Raw genomic sequence first — 27,762 nt, 5'->3', positions numbered from 1 at the left:
TTCATATCATTGGTGTGTTTTTGGGCATAACGTGAAACAAACCAATCAGCGTGCCGCTTGCCATTCTTTTTGAGAGCCAGGTGCACTCTGACTTTGGCAGATTGGTATTTTTAAGGCGCAGTGCTTCTGTGCTTCTGTGCTTCTTAGCGGAGGAACCAGACCTGCTCATTCACGCTGTGAAATTGTGCAAGCAGCTCATTTATGGGAACCACAATGTTATTTTTTGTTTTGTTTTCTGTTTATTGTTAATGTAAAAGTTGGGTTTGTGCACTGCTGCGTGTCAAAGGTATATGTGTATTGAGCGAGTACAGCGCATGCGTTGCCAAGATAGCAATGTACGTCTGACTGTTGTCAGGGTTTTAATGAGTCAGTGGCGCACCTGTGCTTTCTGTTGGCAAGATAGCAATACACCAGAAATTCAGGCATGAAAGTAGGCATGAAAATAGATTATTGACAGGGTGTAAGACAACAATGTGCATTGTAATGTGCCTTGCGCAGGGTGTAATAAAGGGCCCATAGAGTGCATAATTCATATCATAATCGTGGATTACTAAATTCTGGTGAATACATAAAAAATATAAATTTATCCTGCTAGGTCATTCTGTTCCCGATATCATGCAGCTCTGTTCTTCTCTTCACTTAAATCTGATGTGTAAGCTAAAATTGTTAATTATGAAATTCTGAAAGGTACATTTAAAAGAAAATTCCACTTTTCCTCATTCACTGAGAACCGAGAACAAGACAATGACTAATTGACTTTCTCTCTTTCTTCTCCAGATTGGTTGACTTTTCCTTTGAGAATATTGATCAAATATGACCACCTGCAGAGTTATATGTCTGGATGCCATTTTGTTTCAACGATAGGAGACTTGTACATTAGGAAAAACTGGCAGAAAGACAATGGGAGGCCATTTTGGAGCAGAAATGCACAGCAGTCATTGACTAATAGCATAGCTCTCAGCAGGCATGCAGCAGGACAGCCCCTGTGAGGACCTGCACAACGGCAGCAGCCAACAGCTGTGCTGTACGGAGAGAAAGACCAAGAAAGAGAGAGAGAGAGAAAATGAATAGTCATCTAGTCTCTTTTACTCTTCCTTTTCTCTCTCTCTCTCTGTTCTTTTTCTTCTTTTCTGTAGAAAAGCCATCAGCATTAATGAGATAGTGACTGCAAACACACACACACACAAACATTTACACAGAGATGATGAACAGAATACATCAAGAAAGCAGCAGCAGTTATCTCCCAGTGTCTCTCTGCCAATTCTGCTTTTTCAGGCATTAAGCGCAGAGGGAGGGGCATCATGTGTAACATTCTCAGTGTTGCCCTTGCCTTCACTGCAAACCATGACCAATTGCGGGAGGAGAGAGATAGGGAAAAAGAGAGAGAGAAAAAGAGAGAAAGAGAGAGAGAGAGAGATTCAGCTTTCTCCCTGTACAACAATAGATGAACACTTTAAAGAGCCACTAAACCCTAAACCATATTTTTACATTAATAGCATAAATGTGTTGCTTTAAAATAATAAAAATTTCCTAACCTTTAAAAAACACTTTTTTGTGGTAATTTTAGCCTCTGCAGCGCCTCTGCAGGTTCAACTGTGCTATAGGTGAGGATGATATGTCTGTGTTTTTTGCTACACAGACACAATATCACAATATGCAGATCAGTCAATCAATAATACCACCCCACCTGCTGACTGACGTCCAATCATCTGGGTCTCACCCCTATCAGAGGCATACTAGTGCTGCTGCTGCAGCTCAGCCAATCAGCTTTCCCTCTTGAGCTGCCCCTAAACCCATACATCACCAACCAAGTGCCCCTCCAAAACTACCCCTCCCATTTTTAGCCTTTTTGAAGTTTGAGCTGAGGGTGGAATCAATAAAAATCAGGGGGTTTAGTGCATCAATACGCTAAGCATATGTGGGAGGCACGGTGGCTTAGTGGTTAGCACATTCGAATCCCAGCACTGGGGTCTTGGGTTCAAGTCCCTATCTGGGTGAAGTTTCCATGTTTTTTCCTGTGTCTGTGTGGGTTTTCCTCCAGGGACTTCAGTTTCCTCTCACAGTCCAAAAACAAGGAGATCTGGTAAATTGGATACTCTTAAGAATATTAAATATATAATATTTATTAAATATAAAAAAAAAAAAAAAAAAAAAAAAAAAAAAAATAATATATATATATATATATATATATATATATATATATATATATATATATATATATATATATATATATATATATATATATATATATATATATAGGTATGTGTATTGTACATGATTGTGTGTATAAAAAATATATGTAATGACTGTGCCCAGATATGGATTGGCACTCTGTCCTGGGTAAATGCTGCAGGGCCCGATGCAGTCCTCCAGGTGGACGGTGGTTTCCGGTTGAGAGTACGCTGTGCGCTATTGGCTGCTGTTTCTCACCAGTGTTTGGATGAGTGCTGAGTATAAATGGTTGTGTGTAAAAAACGTGTCAATTGTAAAGTGCCTTGGTTTCTATAAAGGCAATACACAGTATAAGTGTAACTTCCCTCATTTATTCACATACACCGTTCTGCTCATAACCCCTCTCGACTCAAATCCCAGCCCCCCGCTCACTTGTACTGCTGGTGGTCCTTGGTGCTGCGTGTTTTGGCCATGAAGCGCTCTGCCAGCTTCTCCAGGTTTCGTGAGTACTCGCTCTCAATCTCTGATTTCTTGCGGAAGAAATCCTGCAGGTCCTGCAGCAGCTGCACCCGCATTTCCGTCTGCTGCTCCAGACATTTCTGCTGCTCCACCAGCTGAGAGCGGATCTCTGCACAGACACACATATAAATATACATATCAGGAATTAGAACAAGAAAAAAAAAAAAGATTTTGATGATTTTAGATCCAATATTAAGGCTATTGACAATATTTTATGCTAACAATCAAATTATAGTTTTTTTTATTCACTAATAAAGAAAATAAAAAATGCACAGTCTCATCCGCATCATTGGGGCCATATGCATGTTCCACAGCCTAGACAGTTGATTGGTTGCATACTAGGGGTGTGCCATATCATATCGTATTATACGCAATATCATCATTAACATTTTGGAATATCTTGAACAATATATAAAAGCTCCTCTCTCCTTTATCATTCATACAGTTCATACACTAGCTGTTGTTTAGAAGCTCTCTATAGAACTGCCCTAAATCTGTCTCAATGTCCAGACACCTCTGCTAATTAGTGAATTCAGCTAAGGCTCCCATAGCGCACAGCAGGTTTAAAATCTCGGCTAGTATAATGGGAAGCTCTGGAGGAGATGCACATCATCTTGTCACCCTCAGGTCACCACGCCTAATGCCTAGAGTTAGGCTACATCCACAGAGCAGGAGAAAGTGACCCAAATCTTAACATTTTCATAACAAACCTGATTTCAATGAGACCAATATCAATTGTTTGCATTGTGCGAATGATGCACATGTGCAAAAGAGCAATCGGTTTCGTCGCTTTGCCAGAATCAGAAGAAGGAAAACCTTATCTGGACGGGATTAGTTTGTCAGGGGGTCCTGGGGTAATTTTCTCTTTTATGGGGGGTCCCCTGTGATTTAATTCCCGTCCAGACTGATCATGTATGTGTTTTTCTCAGATGTCCTCCGAGAAAATCACAGGTTGAATGATCTGGTCCTCCGGTAATTTTCGTCCCGTCCGGACGCACATCTCTGAGTTTTGTCTCCTCGCGTTTAATAAAACAGTTATTTGTCCACTGCCACACACCGTAGTTACATTTTGGGCGCACATTTCCTCTGAGATCCAAAAAAACACAACAGCGAGTGAAAATAGAGGAGCTACTGAACACGATGTCACGTGACCGAGAAAGCCTAAAAACTCACAGGTCCTCCTGTTTTTTTTTTAAATTGCACTACGGATGCAAGAGTTTTATCACTGAGTATCAGTGTGAAATTTTTTTTTTTTTATATATATGATGCTGCAGCCACCTGCTACGGTCACGTTCGACCATTTTATTAGGAACATAAAGCAGTTGCTTCATTATCCCACCACTTAAACCACTAAAACTGCTGTTGTCTATGTTCTCTTCTCCTTACACCCCTTTTTTCCTTCTCCTTTATGTAAAATTAGCATGAATTCCAATCTTGCTGTTAAGGCACATTGTCATTGTCATTAGAGCTTCAACCAATAATACTTATAATTTTGGGTTTTAATCCAGAACAAATTATCCAGCATCAATACCTGACCACAAAATCTAATGCTGTAGTGTAGTGGTGGCCAATATGAAAATATTTAACAATATACCTTTTATCATCAACATGCCTAATCCTGTCTAATTAGATGTAGAGCATTAGATGCACGGTGTGAAACATCAAATAAACACTTTTACAGGGAATTACTGGGATCTTTTACTCTTTTACCAATCCACATAACTGTCCTAAACAGCAAATGGTCTTGCTGCAGCACTGGGGGCACAGAGTGCCTATTAATAAGCTTGATTAATAGCTCGTTTTCTTCTTATCTTTTCTTATCTGATTTCATTAACAACATTGGATGAGAAGATGTCTGCAGATTTTTGTAATTAAGGGCTATATTTCACACGTTATTCAGAGCACAAGCTCATGTGAACACATTTGCTTATTCGTAAAAAAAAGTATTGTTTATTTAATAGTCTGCTGCTGAAATATCAGGACAAGGCATAACTAGAAATACATTCTGGTAAAACCTGTGGCAGCAAATAAAACTACAAGTGTAAAACTACAAGCAGACCGAACCTCTTCTTCTGCCCAATCTCCTCCTTACTTATCTGATTGACGTATTTATTTTTTAATATTTTAGTGCCATGTCACATCTGACTCCATGGATAAGCTGACAAATATACTTATGAAAAACGTCTGAAACTACAAAAAATATGTTTTTTTAAGAGTTCAAAAATCAATATTTGGTAGAATAACCATGGTTTTTAATCACAGTATTCCTGCATCTGGCATCATGTTCTCCTCCACCTGGCATCATGTTCTCCTCCACCAGTCTTACACACTGCTTTTGGATAACTTTATGCTGCTTTACTCCTGGTGCAAAAATTCAAGCAGTTCAGTTTGGTTTGATGACTTGTGATCATCCATCTTCCTTCTGATTATATTCCAGAGGTTTTCGATAATTTTTAAGTGGTCTCTTATTTTTTTCCACAGCTGTAAATACATATCTAAGTCATGTACCACCCATAGTAACCATAAATTCATCACCGTTAGCAGCAGCACACACTTTTTTTATTAGAACATTATAATAGCCAATGCTACAGTGACACCCAAACGACTTATATACCTGACACTCCAGTGACGTATTCAATCAAACAGTACAGTGCAGCACAGCAATGGTGAAAGGAGGCGGTCTTGTGCTTAGTGAACAGATCAACAGATCAACAGATTCTGCCTCTCCCAGCCCAGCCGACATTCATCCTCCACAACACACCGCCATCACAACTCGCTGCCGTTGCCAAGACAACAGGTAGTGGAGTATCCCGTGGGGATTAGAGTGTGTGTCTGTCTGTCTGCGTGTGTGTGAGCATGCGTGCATGCAGGATTCTTCCTCTCCTCCTCTTTTTCTGCACTCCTTTTCTTTTCTATAATCTTGATTTTCTCCATCTCCATCTATTTCCCATCTCTCTCTCTTTCTCGCTCTCTCTCTCTCCAACAGACCACCTGCTTAATGTCACACTGTCTTCCCGTCTCCATCAGTGCTGAATCTCAGATGAGATGGCTGGCAGCCTGCATGCTCTGTGAGAGAGTGTGTGTGTGAGAGAGAGAGAGAGAGAGAGAGTGTGTGTGTGTGGGTTGGTGGGTAAGAGTGCGAGTATTGAAGAGTGATCATGTTAATCGGAATGTGTGTGTGTGTGTGTTAGGGCTGTGACGATAATTTTATTACCGCAATACCGCGGTTATGGGACGTCACCGCGGTGATGAGCTCATTACCGTCATTACCGCATTTTTTTATGGCTGTCAAATCTGATTGACTGCGTTTTGAGCGGTAGTAAAATGCTCCATATAAGCACAACTGTGGTGAATTCAGTATTAATATGTCAAGTGTAAGTCCTACACTATAGGGCTGTGCAATATATCAAATATATTTTGATCGCGATAGATATTGGTGTCAAACGATCTCAAAATTCATAATATCGAATATAAAAATTTTTGTCATTTATCTGTGCTGCCGCTGCACTGGCGTGGCAGCGAATCGGTTAAGCAAAACGCGGTGCGTGGTACTCATTGAGGTCAGAACAGCTCTGGAGTCTCCTGCTCACTTCGTCTCCATTGATGCTGCTGAAGAGAGTGAAGATTAGCAGCACTAATATTGGCTCGGAAATGGAAGCTACAGGGCAGGCTCAGTAAGTTGAGAAAAAAGGAAGAAAAAGACTCAGAACAGAAGAGAATCATCTGCAAGATTTGCCGGAAAGTGGTGTCTGCACCTCTCGCCAACACATCAAACTAATTCACCCACCTCAAGGTAAACCATAGAGCCATGTAAGGTGTTCCGTGGTCACATTTTGAGAAAGTAAAATATATTAATTCATTGTCTGGCTGCTGGCTGTTCTGCGTGAGCACCGCGGAGAACGCGCGGCATTGCGCCTCAGTCTTGGTAAAAATAGTAAGGTTGGTTGAAGTGTAGTTCAAACAGCAAAGCAATGATATAAAACTATAACCACCATCTTTACTGAAATGTTGTTATCTGACCAAGTCTGAGGTAAAATGCGCTGCGCCTTGTCTCTTTCACAGCACGCGGAACTGAGTTCAGAACCGCTACAAATATAACCATATAAAACTCAGTTCAGATAAATAAACTTCAGATGAGTAAGGACACGTAAAGTGAAACAAAAATTGTCAAACATAAAGGACAGGTTTCTATTATTTTAAAATGGAACTAATGTCTTTTTTTTGGTCGGTTGTCTCTTGCGAGCCGATTTCTTAACGTCACGACATTTTAATCAACATATTATATGACGCGGGTCCCGTCAGGATATCTTGCGGCACAGACAGAACTGAATTGTTATTGGCGGGAACAGGAGTTTAATCAATCCAGAGGATGTGGGAGCACATTAATAAATAGTTAAGAAAATTGTAATAATCACGCAGTGATTCTCATGCACGCAACAAAAAAACCCTAAGCACAAAAAAGGAGCGGAGAATGGACCGACACGCGCACACACACACCGATTTTTTTTTTGTAATGTGGTAAGAAACGTGACCGCACTATTCAGCGCGGTTTTAATAATTTTTTATTTTATTTTAAGCACTAAATGTAATTTATTAAATTTATTTAGGACCGCGGGGCAGGTGCGGCAAAACTGTGTATGTGGCGGGCTGATGCGGGATTAAAAGAAGGATTTTTTTGCGGAACGGTAACGGGACAAAAAAGAAATGATGTCTGAATTAATTTCCTCCAATCGAATATAATTTAACATGGTTTAAGAATATAAAATAATTTATAAACAAACGAAATATTTAATATTGAGCTAATAGCCCAAGTGCAAAAATACAAAATCTGTAATACTCTGCACTGCACAATTCAAACGAAATAGCCGTAACGCAGCTGCGCTCCTGCCCTGCGATGCAGCCGAAGCCTGGTGTGAGGCAGCAGAAATTCTGGGGTGAAAACTACATAGCTACACAACATAAGGAGACATAATGCACTCCAAATATTCAGGAGGGAAGTGAAATAAATGATACTGTACAGATATAATCTGTATCTAGTAGATATTTAATGAGAAATAAGAAGAGTGTGAATAAAAAAAAACAGACGCCTAACACAGACTTCTTGAGCCTTGAGCCCGAACGGCCCGAGGAAAGGGGTGAGAAATATATTTTTTTCGGGGCCGGGGGTCAGTGGAAAATTTTGCTGTGGATTAATTCGTCTTTTTTTTTAAACGAATATTAGAATATTCGCTACCAATTACTGCCGAATATCCTGAGCTCAAAACCGCTATTCGGGCCAGCCCTAAAATAGATCTATGGATGGAGAAGGGGGAGGCGGACAAGCTCCTCCTTCAAAAAGTCTGCTCGGAAAAAGACAGGTTAGCTGTACAATGACGAATTATACAGGCAGCATATGTTCACTTGTTATGCTGTATTTATGGTTTATGTAGAGGTTGTATGTAGGCTGTATGGTTTGAAGAATAAAGATTTGTTACCAATAAATTTGTGGTGTTTTTTTTTTTTTTGGGGGGGGGGGGGGGGGTGTGGTTTGGGGTCTCGCGGTTAACCGCAATATCGCGGTGATGCGTTAGTTTTTTACCGCGGTTATAAAAAATCAATACCGCCCCAGCCCTAGTGTGTGTGCGCATGCGTGTGTGTGCTCACGCTCCGCATTGTGATGGTGGTCGTCTGCAGTTCTCAGAGGAGAATTGGATTGTGACCAAGGTGACTCTTCAGCAAAGCAGAACAGATAAATGAAGTGAATGACAGAAATGAGAATTAAAAACGAGTGATGATGAATGAGAGGAACACTTCTTCCCCTCACTTAAAAATAAAACACACCAAATACAACCACACTTCAGAACTGGAGGCTCTGTAATACTGAACTACTGATCCACATACTGCAGTAGTCTATTCATTTACTCATTTCCACAACGAGATTTTTTTTATTTTTTCACACAATAAGGTGCACAAATCAATAAACGTCTATTTTCTGGTCTATTTTCATACATAAGGCGCATTTTCTAATTCAGCAGGTCTTACTGCTATGAGGTGGTGGGGGTTAGCTAACAAAGTTAAGCAAAGCTAAGCTAAGTAAACAAAACTGTATAATAAAAAAGACTTTCTTTTAAAGTCAATTAAACGACCACTGGATGTTAATCTACACAGATTTCTGTCCTGAAAACTGTTTATTTAGGTGAGTAAAGCGCTTCTGTTCAGCTACAGTAAGCTTTAGATTCCAGAATTAGCATTAGCGGCTAACTCGACAGCGCTACACTGAGGAACCCTGAGTGCTGGGACTGGGACATATAGTTTTAAAACCCTGTACAACTAGAGGTTCTTTACACTCACACAGCACATTTACACAAGCAGCTATTTATAGAACTAATGGAATCAAATTTAATGGTTTGATTTTGGCAGAAAGCCACGTTGCGGTTCCCTCTTCCTTTTAATGTAGCACTTTATTTCATGTTTCATCATATTTCATCGCTCATTTAGGAGTTTAAAATGTCAAAAAGTTTGGCTCATTAAGGAGTAAACTAGTTCCAGAATCAGAATGAGATTTAAACATTACAGACATAAACCATTCTCTAGCTTTCTATTCATTAACCTTCCTTCAGTACCTGCTCTAGTCTGGTTATGGTCACAAGTGGTCTAAAACTGAACCAGAAACACAGGGAACAAGGAAGGAACACCTACAAAACAGGATGCCATTCCATCCCAGAGTACCACACACACTCCCATCCACTTAGACACAATCACACCTAGAGGTCAACTTAGCAAAGCAAAGCACCAACAACGTAATGGTTGGGGAAAACTGGAGTACCTGGGGAACCCACAGAGACAAAGAGAAAATACACCAAAGGTCTTATATAGACCATAGTATCTCCTGAGGATTAAGGCTTGAACACACAACCCCAGGCCCCCAGAGGGCCACTATGCCACTATGCCCTATGCACTATTCTCCAACCCAACTTGCAACAAAAAAGTGCAAAAACATTAATCTAGGAGTCCACAAGAAATAATTTTATCTACCATTTACTTAGAGAATTGGATGATATGGCCCTGGCACAAAATCACAATATGTAAAGGCACTTTTTTCTATAATTATATTTATTAATTATATTAACAAAGTGTTAGTTAGTAAAATATACCAAACATTGAGTAGAAATAAAAATACTCTGTACGTTACTACTTATAAAACAGTTTAATTACACAGTCTACTTTTGTATGAAATAATAATCATGTAACTAAATAAATCTACATCACTCAATTGGAAATCACCTCATCCCCCATTAACACTAAAAAAACGAACAAGATCAATTCAGTATGTACAGTATATCCAGACCCCAATTTAAAAGAGAAATATAATAGTTATAAAAGAAATGAAATTACATATTGAAAGGCTGGTAAATGCAAGCCATTTTACACCAAAAAATCTGTCTGTGAAAAAATCTTATTTCTGATGGTATTTTTTTTTCTGACACAGATCAAACATGCTCATCTTTTTTCAGAGTCACTGTCAAGTTGCTCATATTTGACCTTTGAACTTGTGACCCGTGTAAGCTTGTCTGTTTCCCCGAAGCTCGAGCATGAGCCCGACCCAGACTGTCGCCATGGCAACAAGGCATCCGCTCCTCAACCTGAGAGTGAGGGAGTGTAGGCATGCTGTACGGCATCTCTAACACACATACACACACACACACACTTAATAACTCGACTACAAGCTACAACCGCATAGAACCTCAAAACACACACACTCACACACACGCTTAATAATGGGACTACAAGCTACAACTGCAACTGCATGGAACCTTAAATACACACATATACACACACACACACACTTAACAGGACAATAAGCTACAAGTGCATGGAACCTCAAGACACACACACACACACACACACACACACACACTAATCATCAGCATATAAATAGGCAAAGGTTCCCTCTAATGCAATGGTGCACCGCCCTCCACCCTGACCCAGTAAACACACGTTCTATTCTTTCTCCTTATCAATTTATCATCATTCCATTTTCTTTTTATTTGCCCTTCCCTCTGTTTCCCCCTTTCCATTCTTCATAAGCTTTCGTCCCTTTATCCTCTCAATCTCTCACTATATCTGACACTCCCCAATCTTCCCTCTGTCTCTCTTTCACTTGCCATCTGAAATCCTCACTGGAGTTCTGGCATCTCTGCCCGTGTCTCGAGAATCATTATCATACGTCAAAGAGGTTCTGCTCAATGCACTCATTTACAGTGTGTGTGGGTGTGGGTGGGTGTGGGTGGGTGTGTGTGTGTGCGTACAATACAGACCGCTGCTCATCACACAAATGCTGTTAACTGCAGGAAATCACATTCAGCTCATTAAGTTAGACAGAGAGACACAAAACGACAGAAAGGAAGGAAGAATGGAAGAGAGAGAGGATCCTCTTTATATTCTGTGGGTTTGGCTCAGTTGTTAGTCTTGCTTCCAGCTCTGTTTCACACCACAAAGCTCTGGGTAACAGTTTCTAATCAGCAACTGTTTCAAAATCTGTCTCTCTCTCTTTCTTTATGTCTCTCTCTCTCTCTCTCTCTCTCTCTCAGGAACTTGCTCCAGTGCAACTGTGCCTCGTGTTCTGTAATAAAAATATAAACCTCTGATCACGTTATTCTCATACACACTTAAAAATAAAGACACCAAACCAAGGTTGCTTGGAGTGATGCCTTAAAAACCACAGCTGCCCCCATGAAGAACCTTTTAAATAAGAACAACATCAGTATCCTGTAAAATAATTTAAACACAATTTAAATGTTCTTGTTACAGCACTAAAAGCAATGCTATGCTATGGAAAGCAATGGTGTGCTTTGCTATGTGGCTACCATGAGCTGTAACAGCAAAGTAAACCAAATAACTTTTAAAAGAAGTTTTAAAACGCAAAAGAACCCATAGTGACATATTCATGTGTTATATACCCTTTAAGATCTGTGTGAAGTTCCATACAGCACTCTGTACTTTACTTTTAACTCATGAAGTTCCTAAACCACACATACTGAACATATTGAAAGCATCAATACAGGATAGTGGGTGAATCTGTGTTCGTTCATTTTATCTAATTTACAAAATGTAGGAGTGTTGGGTTAGTGCTGAAGATAAAACTAGCTGATTTTAACAGTGGAACAGAGCTGAAGAAGCAGATAATACAACCATTTAACCATTAAAATGCTTTAATTCCACATTCCATAACTAGTTCTGACCTAAATTCTAGAAGAAAAATAAATATTAAGTTATGAAATATAACTTAGTAATATAATATAGTGTCTTACACACCAAGTTTTACCCCAACTTCCACCATAACCCTGCCCCCAACCAACACACAAATTTTTTTCTTAAGTGGTTCACTTGTGGTGAGAACGTGATTTGGTCTCTAGCTGACCCTGCTATCAAATATACTCCTTTTTAATTGAGTTAAACTGCTGATAAGGTGCAGTTTAATCTGATATAATAGCTGCTAGATAATATACTACTATGAACAAACGCTGTCTCTGCTGCTCCATGCTGTTTACACACTGAGTGCGGTATGTGCTGTGTTCACTGCTCCCATCTGTGCTGCACGTCCTGTTAAAAACACTGCGTTTGAAAGCGCAGTGCAAATTTTCAGCGTTCTTTGTAAAAGCAGCTTCACACTGCTCGCCTGATTTATTGGTGCTCATTTTAGTGCATTTAGGTATTTTTATGCCTGTGTGAAACCAAACCAAACAGAGGGAGAAACATTCCAAGTAAACAAACTCATCTACTGATCCGGACCATAGAAACTATTTTACAACTACAGGCGTGAAAACGGCCTTTTATACAATTTAAGCAAATTAAGTTCTAATTCAGAAATCTTCACAACCAAGCAGAGATATTAACAATAAAGTAAAAACCTTTATTTGTTTGATGATAAATGTCTAGTTTAACCAGTATTTCCAAAGATCTCAAAGCATTAGTCTCCTCCAGAGTCCAGACAAGATGCTCTTTGGATTGGTCTGCATGTATTAAGTGAGCCCTGCATAGATCCATTAATCAAGTATAAATATTGATCCGCTAATCTATTTATGGCAGTGTGGCCTGCAGGGGATTGGGCTGCGTATAACCACTGTTCTTGGAATGACTGTGGGATGAACAGACCCTAAGCCTGTTTAGCTTAAACTGAACTGCAGGAAAACCCTGCCTTTATGAGCCAATCCTCACTCTGGTGTACTCGTTATACCTGCTTTTAAAAGCTCTTGATTGTTAGCTGTGCTGTGAGACTGTTGGGAGGATTCACACTGGTAAAGTGAGTGCAGTTTTATGGATCAGCCTTGATTTGCAGGTAAAAGCATGACCTGGAAATCTCTCACCACCTGAGATGAGTCCAGCTGATTAGAAAACGGATGGAAAAACCTCTTCTTGTAAAAAATACTTAAAATATACGCTGTAGTCTTATTGCTTTAACCCTCAAACATTTTTAAAATATTTATAGACCTGCAACCAACCATATTTTGCTTAAATCTATCACATGACTTTTACTTTAGCCAATAAAGTTGAAGAGTTTCATCATGTGACCCAACTTTTTAGTATCCAGGGGAAGTACAGGGGTTGGACAATGAAACTGAAACACCTGTCATTTTAGTGTGGGAGGTTTCATGGCTAAATTGGAGCAGCCTGGTGGCCAGTTTTCATTAAATGCACATTATTGCACCAGTAAGAGCAGAGTGTGAAGGTTCAATTAGCAGGGTAAGAGCACAGTTCTGCTCAAAATATTGCAATGCACAAAACATTATGGGTGACATATAGAGGACAAATTTTTGGTGCACATCTTGCTGGAGCATCTGTGACCAAGACAGCAAGTCTTTGTGATGCATCAAGAGCCACGGTATCCAGGGTATTGTCAGCATACCACCAAGAAGGACCAACCACATCCAACAGGATTAACTGTGGACGCTGTAAGAGGAAGCTGTCTGAAAGGGAGGTTCGGGTGCTAACCCGGATTGTATCTAAAAGACATAAAACCACGGCTGCCCAAATCACGGCAGAATTCAATGTGCACCTTAACTCTCCTGTTTCCACCAGAACTGTTCCTCACCACAATCAATTATTGTGGTCTAAAACCAGGTGTTTCAGTTTCATTGTTCAACCCCTGTAAGTGAGACAGTGCCATGTATTGGGCCACATGGTAGATAAATGCAATGGTAAGTTCATTTTGAGGTAAATATTGTAATTAGGTCCCTTTAAAAAAATTGTGCTTTTAGTTCAGTATGTTTACTAAAGTATTTACTAATTGTAACAATAATTTAATCAAATGAAATACTATTTTCAACCAAAAAAAACATGAACCATTAGAAGATAAAATTTGACAACAATTGTGGTACAATTTCAGCTTTTACAGGGTCAGATGCAAGTAGGTCTGGGGTAATATGGACTTGATTGATTCATTAATTGCCCTCTACCGCACAAAGATAAGATTTCGAAAGTGGTATTGTGCATCTTCTTTCATCTCATGGACAAAGATTCTATGATGGAAAATATAGGAGTAGTTCAGATTACAATATTTTTCTTACATCCAAGTGTGGATCCAACTATTATTCTTTTAATCTACATTTTTAAATTGCCAAAAAAATCTGATTCATCTTTTAATCTAAAAATATATTGTTTAATGATATGTTTAAGGTGTTATTTTGTTATCCTTAATAAAATAACATTATTTCTGAATGGAATTATGATTGGAAAATCTTTATCCCTAATGGGTCAAAGTAATTTATAAATGACATTCAGCCAAAATCAAGGTCAAAGGTAAAAAAAAAAAAAGATTTCTGAATTTTAGCTAAAGACATCTGAAATAACTAGTTGTGGACTTTTTTTAAAAACTTTATATTCCTAAATACTCCCATTGAGAGAAATACCTTAAACTTAACAGAGAAGTGGGGAAGTTTCTGGGTGCTTCTTTAGATGAGCTGGATCTGGATTACAGGATTTTTATATCGTAATTAACTTTTACTGATTCTAATGCATAATTAATCAAGTGTTTACTCACAAGCAGAGAAATAAAGGACACAAATCACTGACAAAACGTATTGGCAGACAAGATGAAGATCACAGTGATTTCCTGAGAATAAATACTAGGTGGCTTTCTCTCTCACCAGACACAAACACACACACACACACACACACACACACACTGATTTGCCTGGCACGTCTGTTCCTTGTCCGCCTCTCAGAGCTCAGTTATCTAACATGGCTAGTCGTGTGGTTCTCCCAGTAAATGAATGTCTGTTTTATCAGTGCACCACCACCCCGCTGAGTGGTAGGCTGTGTCTAAAATAAGCTGCTGTTATGGACAGAATCTTCAAAAACACATTCCCTGACAAACATTCCTTGCGTGATTGTATTGTACTCTTTAGAACACCAACTTTTATATTGGAGATCCACTTCCTCTCAGGTTTTACTGCTGTTGTGTCTTCTTGTCTCTTGTGGACTCCTCTTTGGGTGTTCTTGGAAGGCTGTTGTTTCTTGAAATAAAACTCAGTGCACACTGCCCTCTTAACTGGAATACATCCATAGTACAGAATACACCTCACTGCCAAACACAGATCTAACACCTCTTTTTTAATCTATCTAGCACTTCTTAGTGCAGCAATTAGTAGAGCTGCAACTAATGATTATTTTGGTAGTCGACTAATCGGATGATCATTTTTTCGATTAGTCGATTAGTCAACAAATATCTCTAAATCTCTAAAAACAACAGAAAAAAATGTAAACATGAGATTTAAAAGGCATTTAAATGTCTATATGTTGTTTAAACGTGGAGAGTACTGATATTTAGTGAATTAATATGTAATCTGTTGTGTTTGGGCACTTTTGGAGACACTGAATACAATGAAATTTGTAGTCGATAAATTTAAATATTCGACATTGTCGATTATATCGACTAATCGTTGCAGCCCTAGTAATTAGATAGATCAGGTGGAATGAATTACAGAGCTAAGACTGGCTTCTTATTAGTAATGTTTGTGCCATCTTAAATAGTACAGCAAGTATGGAAAAATCAGGGATGGATCTAAAGTCTGCAGGAAGGAGTAGAAATGCTGACTACCCAGATTTTCAGATTTTTCAGTTCAGTCTGGATTAAAACAGCTCGTGTGAAAGCTGCCACAAAACACTACTTTTGATCAGACCAAGTCAGCAACCATGCAGCAGTATGGATGCGACAGGTTATGCTGATGATTTCTGTATCTACTGTAACTGTAGATTAATTCTCACTGATGCTGATACTAGACATGCATTTTATGCACATATTTGCTAATGCCAATATTACACTTTAAAACCTTGAAATTAAATAGAAAATAGCCGTTAAAGAGTGGCCAGTATTGTCCAACTGTAGTAGTGAGGCCAGTGTTGCTTGGACATTTTCCAGCCTGCAAAAAATACATAAGCAAGTACTGGTTTAAAATATTGGCCATATTAGCAAATTCTGATGATTCTTAAAAAAGAAAAAAGAAAATCAGCCAATACAGATATAATTCCAATATCATTGTGCATCCCTAAATAGAAACAGAGATACAATAAATGTAAAAGTAATCTGTTATACTCTTTCTGGTGCAACAAGAAATGTCCACATTCCACACCTACTGGAAAAAAAAGTAAAAATATTGCAGCTTCATGTGATGGACTATCAAAAATATACTGAATATAGAGCAGATTATTCTATCAATAGATTTTTTCTTCCCTGATGAACACGACCATATTCCAAGATGACAATGTCAGGATTCATGGAGCTGGAATAGTGAAAGAGTTCAGGGTTCAGGGAGCATGAGATCATCATTTTCACACATGGATTGAGAGAGAGTTCACCACAGAGTCCAGATCTTAACCTCATTGAGAATCTTTGGGATGTGCTGGATGGAGAAGAGCTGCTTTGTGCAGTGGTCAGACTCTACCATCATCAATGCTGCTGCAAGATCTTGGTGAAAAATTAATCCAGCAGCACTGAATTGAAATAAATAAATCTTGTGGCATTGTAGAAGCTTATTGAAACAATGCCACAGTGAATGCAGTGTGCAGCAATCAAATCTAAAGGTGGTTCAACCTAATATTAGAGTGTGTAATCTTGTAATATTGAACGGGAAAAGTCTCGATTTTCTGTAAATCTCTGCAAGCCTCTCCTATAATACTAGGAGTGATCATGTGTGTTATATGTGGACTTGGGTAACTGCGCATGTCGCCCCAGAACACAGGCTTTCAGGCTGGCCAGCAGCCAACACTGCAACCCAACATCAAATCTCATTACAACCAAACGCTCTTCAACAGCACTGAGGCACTGAGGCACTGTCGCACTGCTTTCTGTCTGTCTGATTCTCATGCCCACTCTCGGGCAAAAAGCCCACCAAACACACACACACACACACACACACACACACACACACACACACACACACACACACACACACACACAAACACACACACACACACACACACACACACACACACACTCCCACAGACTCTCTCTCTCTCACTTTCCTTGGACAGAATAGGGGTGGAAGTAACTCCCATGTGTCCTCGCTTTTACTGAATACACTTCACACTGTTGTACTGCTTCTAGCTGATAGGGCAAAAATGTGTCTTTATAATTAATACCCAGAGCTGCACTGACACACACACACACACACACACACACACACAGTTGTGCACACACACAAGGCTGGTGTGCATTTTTGTGGCACCTAATCCAGACCCTTCCTGAATCAGCATCTTTTTGCAGTTGTGAGCATGTATAGATTTGTCGCCGTCAAAACAGAACCTCCCTGAAATAGAGGAATAGAGGAAGAAAAATCGTTACATCAAAATCTAATTTAATATCCACTGATCCACCTTCTAGTCAATTTATCACGAAATACTCACACTACAACAGCTACAATAGTTTACATGCACACCAGACAGACAGCATGAGACGTAGGCCTGTCACGATAAGATTTTTTGTGGATGATATATTGCCCCAGAAATGATTGCGATACACAATATTCTTTGTAATTTTTTATTTTTTATTTTTTTTTATTAAATGCCACTGACATAATGATACCAGAATAGCATAAACAAGTAAATATACACTTTTTAAAGACAACAATTTTTTAAATAATTATTTATTCTAATTAGTTTGGGAATTATATATTTATTCTATATACTCTTCACCTACTTTAGTTCATACTGTGTGTATGTTATGAAGTCACAGTTATTGAAGCATGACTGGCTAAAATACTGTTCACTGTCATATGTTTTAACAAACATACATACATACAAATAAAATCAAGATATTTCGATATCATGATTATCAAAAATGATTGAGGTCAGGTTTTTTTATTGTACGAAAAATCGATACATTGCAATTATTGTGACCGGCCTAATGAGATGTCCATGTTTTAAACAGTCACTGATCTAGCTCTTTAGTTAAAAGAGCTACCAAACCCTAAACCATATATTTTTTTCCATTAATAGCTAAAATGTGTTCCTTTTTTAAAGTACTAAAACATACCAGTGCTGCTTAAAAAAATTACAAATATACTGTAACCTTTAAAAGAAGCTTTTATCATGGTCATTTCCGCCTCTGCAGCGCCCTCTCAGGTTCAACTGTGCTAAAGGTGTGGATGATGTGTGTCTGTGTACTTTGGTACCATCCACACAACATCACAATATGCAGATCAATCAGTCAATCAACCAGTCAATAATACCGCCCCCCCTGCTGACTGATGTCCAACCATCTGCATCTCATCGCTATCAAAGGCACACTGCTGCTGCTACAGCTCAGCCAATCAGCCAATCAGCTCTCCCTCCTGCCCCACCCCTAAACCCATACATGACTCAGTGCACCTTCCCATACCACCCCTCCCATTTTTTTAGCCTTTTTCAAATTTGAGCTGAGGGTGGAGTCAGTTCTCCAAATTCTATCAATGAAGTGTGAAGCTACTTTGAGACTAAACAACTGATTAAACGGATGAATAACTAAATAACGTAAAATCTATTTAACTGCAGGGGCAAAATATGCCCCGTCTGACTCATTCTAAAGCATGTTTGGGCAAAGTGCACAAAATACGGGATCTCAGAAAGCTGCAGGAGAGCACAGGAGGGCTATTCAACAAAGGTAAATACTTTTTATCACATTTTAAATGTGTAAATTAATGCTTTATGTTCCATAGAACTACTTTTGATCTGATTTCTAGAAAAAATGTAAGCAATAGTTAGGAAATTGTTGCTGTCATTTATGTTACATCATGATTTTAACCTTAAAATATGTAAAGTCATGTGTCCACGATAAGAAACAAACATGAAAGAGTTTCTCACAAATTTGATATCATTCAGGAATGGCTCTGTGCTCTTATGGGTTAAACTTCAAGCTGCTGCAAGAGTCAGCACACACTGGTGATAAATAACAGAATAAAAGAATACATTTGGTGAAAGCACTGTCAAAGATTTTAGCTGGCTGGCTAATTCCTAATTAGATCACATCAACCATTTAATGTTATGACATACTCGAAAATCTGCAAAGAACTTTGTACAGAGTCTGACAGCTTGACTACAACTCAGCTGAGCCCTGCAGTGCAGACGCTGTCTGTCCCAGCCAAGACTGTCAGTCACTGCATTCCTAAACATAACCCCGCCTTCTTACAATTTAGCAGATTACATGTTTAAAACTGATTATGTTGGGAATAGGGATGGGCGATATTATTTTCAATAATATCACAACATTTCATGGTATTTTCGTGTCGATATGACAAAACACTGAATTAAATATATATATTTTAAGTATACACTACAGCAACAAAATGAAAATTAAATTGTATTAATGCATACAATACAATATGATATGGCACACCCCTAACTGAGATATTAAAAAATACAAAAATTCAATCAGATTTGTAACAGAAGTCAATGAACCAGAATATCATGTAGGGGTGGGCGATATGGCACTAAAATAATATCACAATATTTTATGGGGTTTTTGCGATACGGATATTCTTGGCGATATGACAAAAATTCAATTAAAACATAAATATTTCAAGAATACCCTCCTGCAACAGAATTCAAATTAAATTTTAATATTGTATCCAATATGATATGGCACACCCCTAACTGAGAAAACAACAATTTTATCAGATTTGTAACAGAAGTCAATGATCCAGAATGTCGTTATACTAATAATGCACTCCAAATATCTCTATATATATCCAGAACTAAAGTAAAATAAATGATACTGGACAGATATAATCTGTCTCTAGTAGATATATAATGGGAAATGAGAACAGTGTGAATTTTTCTTTTGCTAAAAACAGTAAAAAAGTAGTAACCTAATGTGATAATTAGGGGTGTGTGATATGGCACCATATTTTAGGGTGTAATATCGTTCACGATATTCAAAAAAGTTGCCGATATTGTCATGTACGATACGATATGGCACACCCCTAATATCATGATACTAATAATAATGCACTACAAATGTCTCCTTATATCCAGGATTAAAGTAAAGTAAATGATACTGGACAGATATAATCTAGTAGTCTCTAGTAGATATATAAAATGGGAAATGAGAACAGTGTGAATTTTTCTTTTGCTAAAAACAGTAAAAAAGTAGTACCCTGATGTGATAATTAGGGGTGGGTGATATGGCACCATATTCTCAGGGTATAATAAAATAAAAAAATGGGCCAACATCAGTGGAGGGAAAAATAACACTGAAGATGGAAAACAGTTTAGGAGGAAAATAAAACGGGAAAATGTGTTGTTTTGTGATTGAAACATTAGAAAAGATGGGAGGAGTTACACGATATATTGCAGCTAGCCAGCAAGTCACAGGTATAAAAGAGATAAGACTGTTTCACTGACTTCCACACTGAATTTTTACCCTGTTTCAGTTTCTTTCTTTTTTTAACAGCGCACCCCATGTGATGACAGCTTCTTGACACCGAAACATTTGGTTGAGAGTGACGAAGCTCCAGCATGATTGCTGCGTCTGTTCCTGCAGCTGCTTCAGAGCTGAGAATCACCTGAAAACTAGTGTTGGAAAAAGTGCTAAAAAGTTATTTTCTCAGTGAGAACTGAAGAGGCATCTATTTTGCTTCAAGGAGCATCACTGATTAGACGTCTAACAGCAAGCGATAGGTCTGCTACTGAAAGGCCCCGCTATGGGTGGGCTTACAGGACTGGGTTACATCAGCAGGGAGACATGGAGTTTTCTTGTTTTCATGCTTTCGTCTGATGTGTAGCTTAAAGCAGAGACTGACTAATCCACATGGTTCACGGATCAGGCCAAAATCAAGCAGAGCAGACAGAAAAATAAGCTTCATTCAATTATTCCAATGCAGCCAAACAGGAAGACGCTGGTTATACGATTTGCAATTGGATTAGACGAGTGTGACTGGATGAACACAAAGTATTTATTTATTTAGGTGTGTGTACAATAAATCTGTCACTAACAGAAACTTCCATAAAGGTTAACAGTCCAAAAATACAAACTATTTGGTCATTTAAAAAAAAAAACACACAGAATGGAGAAATAATAAGAACTTCTCTTTCTACTATGGTTAAGGTTTGTTAAACAAATTAGGAGATGTAGGTTTACTGTAGGTGTAGACTAAGGTTAGGTTTAAATTAAACTAAAGTTTTGGGATTTGGGGGATTTAGAGCCCTCTCTGGTGAGAATGGGTAATTGCACCGAGCATGCAGAGGAATCATTTTAAACTGGGCGGGTGTGATGCGGTCTCCTTTCAGAGCAAATTAATGAATGAGTGAGTTTCCCCTTCTGCAGTCTCCATTGCTCCACCAGCTGCTCGCGTTCAGTAAAACTGAGCCGGATCCTCTTTTCGAAGCTGTACGTGTGACGTAAGTACATAAAGACACGTGACATGGCCAGTAGAACTCACGCAAAAAGCAACATGACACCCCAGTTTTTAGAATGAATATACAGTATTAGGCTTAGCAGGGATGGCCGTTCCAGCACACTGGTACCATTAAATACAATATTCGGTCAGATTTGTAACAGAAGTCAAGGATCCAGAATGTCATGATACTACTAATAATGAACTCCAAATATCTCCATATATCCAGGATTAAAGTAAAATAAATGATACTGGACAGATATAATTTGTCTCTAGTAAATATATAATGGAAAATGAGAATAGTATCCATCATGATACTCAAAAATGTTGGCAATATTATTGTGTTCGATACGATATGGCACTTCCATAGTCAACGTTAAGTTTAAGGGTAGATTAAGATGTAAATGAAGGTTATTTTGGGATTGGGTGTAGATTAGGTTGAATTTTGGAACAAAACTAATGTAAAAACTTGGTTTTTGGTTTCAGTAACACTGGTTTACACAGTTAATTCTCAGTTTAGAGTTGATACTCAGTTTTGAGTCAGCTCTATGAGGAATTGTCTGTAGTCATTTCTTAAACACTTGAGGTCGCATTTCCTCTGAATGTAGCAGTGAGTCGTTTTACGAGTTGATAAACCGTGTGTACCAGGCTTCTTCTTGCATAAACACCACCATGCTAATGAATAAAAGTGTGAGTCTATACTGAGATTCAAAGCATCTAAAAGAGCACAGTTAATTTCAAACCTTTGACTCAATTTCACACATATAAAAAAAAGTTTTATATGCAAATTATGGGCAGCATCAGCATCACTGGCCCTAGCACCTCTTCTACTACTACTACAACAGGAAAAGCAAGTACTATTACTTCTAATAATACTAATACAAATAAAGCCAGTGCAAATAACTATTTTGTTTGTATGATACGTTGTCCCTAGGCCTGTCATGATAACTATAACATAAATTACATCATTTTTAACAGTAATAAACGTTTAATTCTTAATAGTATTCACACATTCAAACCAACATGAAACATATGAATCAGTTTTTAAAGTGAACATTCTAGCCATTCACATTAATGTGCTCTTCTCACTAAGAAAAGCATAATATAATTTGATATTGAAGTCAGCAAAAATGACTGAATACAAATCTGTATATTAAACACTACGTTAATAATGTAATTATTGTGATATGCCTCTATCTTATATAAATAGGATCAAACCGAACAAAATCAGTGTTTTATTGTTGACATTCCTGATCATTCCATTTATGGGCATTCCTCGATAAAAAAAAAAATCTTGAGGTTGAGCAAATATATTGTACAGTAAGTCAATAATGTATTTATCGTGACAGGCCTAATTGTTCCAAAAATAAATGTGATAAAGGATACAATTTCAATTCAAGACTATGGATTGGCTCTATTTTTTACTATTATGAGTATTATTTAACTGAATATTTGGCTATTTGTTGGCCACAACTATATAAAATGCAACAGACCTAAAATGATTTAGTCTTAAATATGAACTCACAATGAAGTCACAATGAAGTCACAATTATTGACATACACCCACCTAACCACATCTAACCTACCCAATAACACACAGGTGTACTCTCCATGTCCTTTATGGATCACTGTGATTAAACATTAATCCAAAGAGCAGGCTAGAAAAAGTAAGTGAATGTTATAACATGTTGAGGTGGATTCCCTTTCAGCAGAAATTGCCTCAATAATAAAATGTTGCGAGCTTCAGCTCCGAGCGCTGCCATCACTGAACTGAAAGTAATAGACGTATGTGTAGCCTGCCTCCTGGCTCTGGCTGCTATGCGGACTCTATGTATATATATATATATGTCTGTATTATTTTCAGTTCAGTAATGGTGGCGCTCGTAGCTACTTTGAGCTGGATAACGGTGTAAAAAGAGCTTTATCTGGCAAATTATGCCCCGTTTCACCCAGTCTGAAGGGTGTTCGGATGAACTGTTAAAATTTCTGGATCTCGGAAAGCTGCAGGAAAACAGAGGTGTGCTATTCCTTAAAGATATGTACCTCTTTTTTTATTGTGTTTTACTACACCAAAAGTCCATTTTACATCAGAGTTCTCCTTTAAATTCTACTTAAAATACTGTAAAAATCCTGAAATTCGAATGTTCAATTGGGTGGATCACCGCACCCCTCATTTAACTGGCATTTAAAGCTTTTGATAGGACAGTGACAATGTGCAAATGTCTGTGTGTGTGTGTGAGAGAATGGAGGTGGTGTTGAGGTCACACTCCTTACTTTCCTCTCCACCACCTCCTCCCTGTATTAAACCTATTTCCTGTACAGGAACTGACAGGCTTAAAAACTGTGTGCAAATGGCAGAGTGTGTGTGTGTGTGTGTTCTGATGCGTTTCGAGCTGGGAAGCTTTTGGGCAATCCACGTACAGACAGCAGCTCCCTTTAAGGAGACACCTCAGGGCTCCCAGCAGGATTCACCCCCCCCCCCCACAATCATACACACGCGCACACACACACACACACACACACACACACAAATCCGCTTTCAGACAGTGGGAGGCAAACACACAAAAGAAAAGGTCACCAGCACAGCAGCCCACTTCCACTCCGAAAGCACCGAATGAACACACGTACTACCCACAGACAAGCACACCGTAAATGAGTGTACAGCGCGGGGCCAGGGGCAGTGGTGTAATGCTCACTGAGTAAGTGCTTAGAGTGTGTGAGTAAGAGTGTGTGAGGTTTCTGAAAATAGCGCAGCGTGCCCTTATGACCATAAATCACTCATCTCTTAGACCTGCTCGCACTTAAACTGCTGCCTCAAACAGGGGTGCACACACACACACACACACACACACATACATACATACACGCCCATGCACACACCCACACACATACATACATACACACACACTCCACTACACTACGTGCGCTCCATACTAAACAGTGTGCTACCACTGCTGCAGCAGGAGGAGGATTCCCTGAACCTGCCCCTCTGTCCTTCTGTACACCCTGACATACACACACACACACACACACACACACATATACACACATTCACAGACATACACACACACACACACACATTTTTATCATTTATAAAACACACACAGCCACACATCCACTGTCCATTTCCATTCCCTATAGACAGACAGACACACACAGTCTGGCTGGTGGCCAGGTATCCATGGATACTGATACAGTGCATCAAATGCCTGTTGCCAGCGTTTAGTAAGAGGAAGGATCACCACAGTGCACCACACGCCCACCAACCCTACACACAGAAACACACACTTACACACACACACAGGTGTAAAGAGCAGCACTGCATCTCCACCAATGCATGCATGCACATATGTACCATTTTACAGGTGAGCTCAATTTACAACCTCACCCAAACCTGAGGGAGGATGCACTAAGAAAATTGGCAATCTAAAGGATCCAAGCGCTGGTGATCCATAGCTGCCAGAGCTAACCACCCTGCCCACCCTCACACGCTGCTCAGGCGACACAGCCGAACAGACGAATAGCTGCTGACACAGCAGGTATGAGTCTCCATATTCACTCTGCATCAATAAAGATGCGCGCCTCTGTACACATGCAAAACTTCACGCTGTTACTGCAGTGAAAAAGAGAAATGAATATGCTTACAATGGCAAAGCAGTGTGTGCATGTGTGTATATGTGAATGTGTGTGTGCACCAATATGAGTGCACCAGCATTTTTTCAGTGTAGGACAGAATGGTGAATGCTGGCTACTGCAGCAACCTGCACACACACACCAGCACACACACACACACACACACACACACACACACACACAAACACACACTCACTCACTCCAACCCAGGCACAGATACACACATGCACACATTTTAAAAATACTAAAAAAACAAACCATAAAATGGCACACTAGCACAGATACACACTTAAGCAGCATAGAGATGTTGCTTTGACATTTTTCCCCAAAGACACACTCAATTGGACAGACAGACAGACTGAAACACAGACAGACAGACAGACAGACACAGTTGGATGAGCACACACTGACTACTGGCAATCTCAGTAGGCTCAGTATCCCCAATAGATGTGCTGCACTGTTAGTAAGTAACATAAGTAATTAAACAAAGCTTTCTACATCCATATACCTACTGTTTACATTATTGCCTTATATTCAAATTCATATATAATCTACAACCAACATTCCCCATTTAATACACTTAAATATTTTTTCCATTCACTTTGCACATAGCTCCATAAATAGCTAGATTATATATCATATCTATAACTAATAAATCGTATAGGAAGTAGCAGGGAGTGGCAAATCATTTGGGATTCACCTATTCACGTCCACACGCTTTTCACACACCTGCCTACTACAGCCAGAGCTTAAGAGGTTAAATGGGGTTGCTATGCATGCCATAGACTCTTGTCTTGTATCTTGTATGGAGGCTTGTATGGAGGAAGCTCTCAAAACATTAGGAACACTTGCACTGATTACTGATTGTAGTGTAACGTTAACAGTGCATAAAACACTAAAGCATATATATATATACACAGCATATTACATAGTATGACCACATGTAGTGGCCAGAGGTGTAACGTTATAGCTTGCGTATGTATCTGTGTGTGTGTGTGTAGAGCTAACGAAGACCACTACAGCCTCACCTTTCACTTGGCTCTCATACTCCGTGAGGATCTCCTTCTCCTTTTTGAACTTGGCTGGGTTGGCCATGCTGGTTCTCCTCCTGCTTCTGGTTCTCTTCCAATTCTCTGGTAGAACCCCAGGGCTCGAGCTGCTCCACCGCCGAGCAGACCGTCCTACAGACCTGTCTGTCTGTCTGCCTGCCTCCCTCCCGCCCTCCCTGCCTACCTGCCCGCTCGCTTACAGAGACCGAGCTGGCATAGCCCCCCTCAGGCTAGCCTCCACCGGCGACAACGGAGAACTCGGGTCCGCGCGGGTGTTAATTGGCATTAAAAAACAATTAACCGCACCTATTAATCAATTAATCTCAACTTGCGTTTAAAAAAACGCAACTTAAAAAGTGCCGTTAGTATCCGTTCTGAGGAGAAATGAGGAATGTTGTGAAAACAAGAAAAAAATCCACACACAAACACACACAACTCGCTACAACTGTCTCCACGCACGAGGCACGAGACAAGCAAGCCCTGTGTATGTGTGTGGCACGCGCTCCCACAACACAACACAACACACCACACCGTAGGCACGGTAGGTTGGTGAGTAGGTAGGTAGGTGGGTAGGTAAGTGGGTGTGTGCGCCCGCGGAACGACCACCGTCCGTCCACGCCTCCCAGCCCGGCTCCCTCACGCCACAGCCTCCCTCTACCACGCTCAATGGAGATGGGCGTGCCCAACACGTGGGCGTGGTCTGTGGTAACCGGGCAGAATTGACAGCCACCCTATCAGTCCACCGGCAAAGTCACGTGCGAGCGGTGCTTGAGAATAGCGCGCCGATTGGCACGCGGTTACCAATTACGCGTTGATTGGTTAATTGGCGTCATTAGCTGCGTTTAGTCACAACAAATTAAACAACAGGCAAGGCTGCCAAAATATGGAGGGTTGTTCGCACGCAGCCCGGAGCGGTAAATACATGATAATTTACGCATACAATTAACTGCATTTGCACATAAATTGAAGAACGTTTACCGATGAAATAAAAGAAAATAAGATAATTATAAAATAAGCCCCCCAGCGTGTTTGTGGAGCTTATAAAGAGACATAATGCTCCCAAAGTGAGGCATGCAAAAATATACATATATATATATAACACAGTAAACAACTACGATTAAAATAGGAGGTTTCTGAAATACCACGGGCGACTGTAACAGTGTCGTCTACTCATCTAATCGTCTGGACTGGTGGTTAAAATGGTTCGTATTGATCACCTGCCTTGAATTCAAAACCTTCCTTCGAAACCAATGGAAACACCCATACACTGAAGATAGAGCTCCACCGCCATCTGTTGGTGAAATGCGCTTAAGTACAACACACTGCAAAAAAACACTGATAGTCATTCTGTTGTGAAGTAGAGGAGAACTCCGGTGTAAAATTGACTTTTGCTGTAGTAAAACACGATAAAAAGTTCTTACCTTTGATGAATAGCACACCTCCGTTCTCCCACAGGGTTCAAAGATCCAGAAATTTTAACAGTTTGTCCAAACACCCTTCAGACAGGGCATATTTTGAACAAATAAATCACCTTTTCTGCC

The 27,762-nt window shown here is 39.5% G+C and overlaps 1 protein-coding gene across 2 annotated transcripts in view; it reads right to left on the bottom strand.

Annotated features, from left to right (window-relative positions):
- srgap1b (SLIT-ROBO Rho GTPase activating protein 1b) overlaps positions 1–27,202 on the bottom strand; it is a 69,609-nt gene extending 42,407 nt beyond the window's left edge. For both annotated transcript variants that reach the window (XM_049473219.1, XM_049473220.1), the window contains exons 1-2: positions 26,201–27,202; positions 2,605–2,800 (exon numbers count right to left, since the gene is read on the bottom strand). In XM_049473219.1, the coding sequence (XP_049329176.1) occupies positions 2,605–2,800; positions 26,201–26,267 (263 nt within the window). In that variant the 5' untranslated portion in view covers positions 26,268–27,202. The remainder of the gene's footprint in view (positions 1–2,604; positions 2,801–26,200) is intronic.
- Positions 27,203–27,762: the final 560 nt, after the last annotated feature.

This window comes from Astyanax mexicanus, chromosome 2, assembly GCF_023375975.1.
Source record: "Astyanax mexicanus isolate ESR-SI-001 chromosome 2, AstMex3_surface, whole genome shotgun sequence".
NCBI classification, from domain to species: domain Eukaryota; kingdom Metazoa; phylum Chordata; class Actinopteri; order Characiformes; family Acestrorhamphidae; genus Astyanax; species Astyanax mexicanus.
This window is presented reverse-complemented; position numbering and strand designations above follow the sequence as displayed.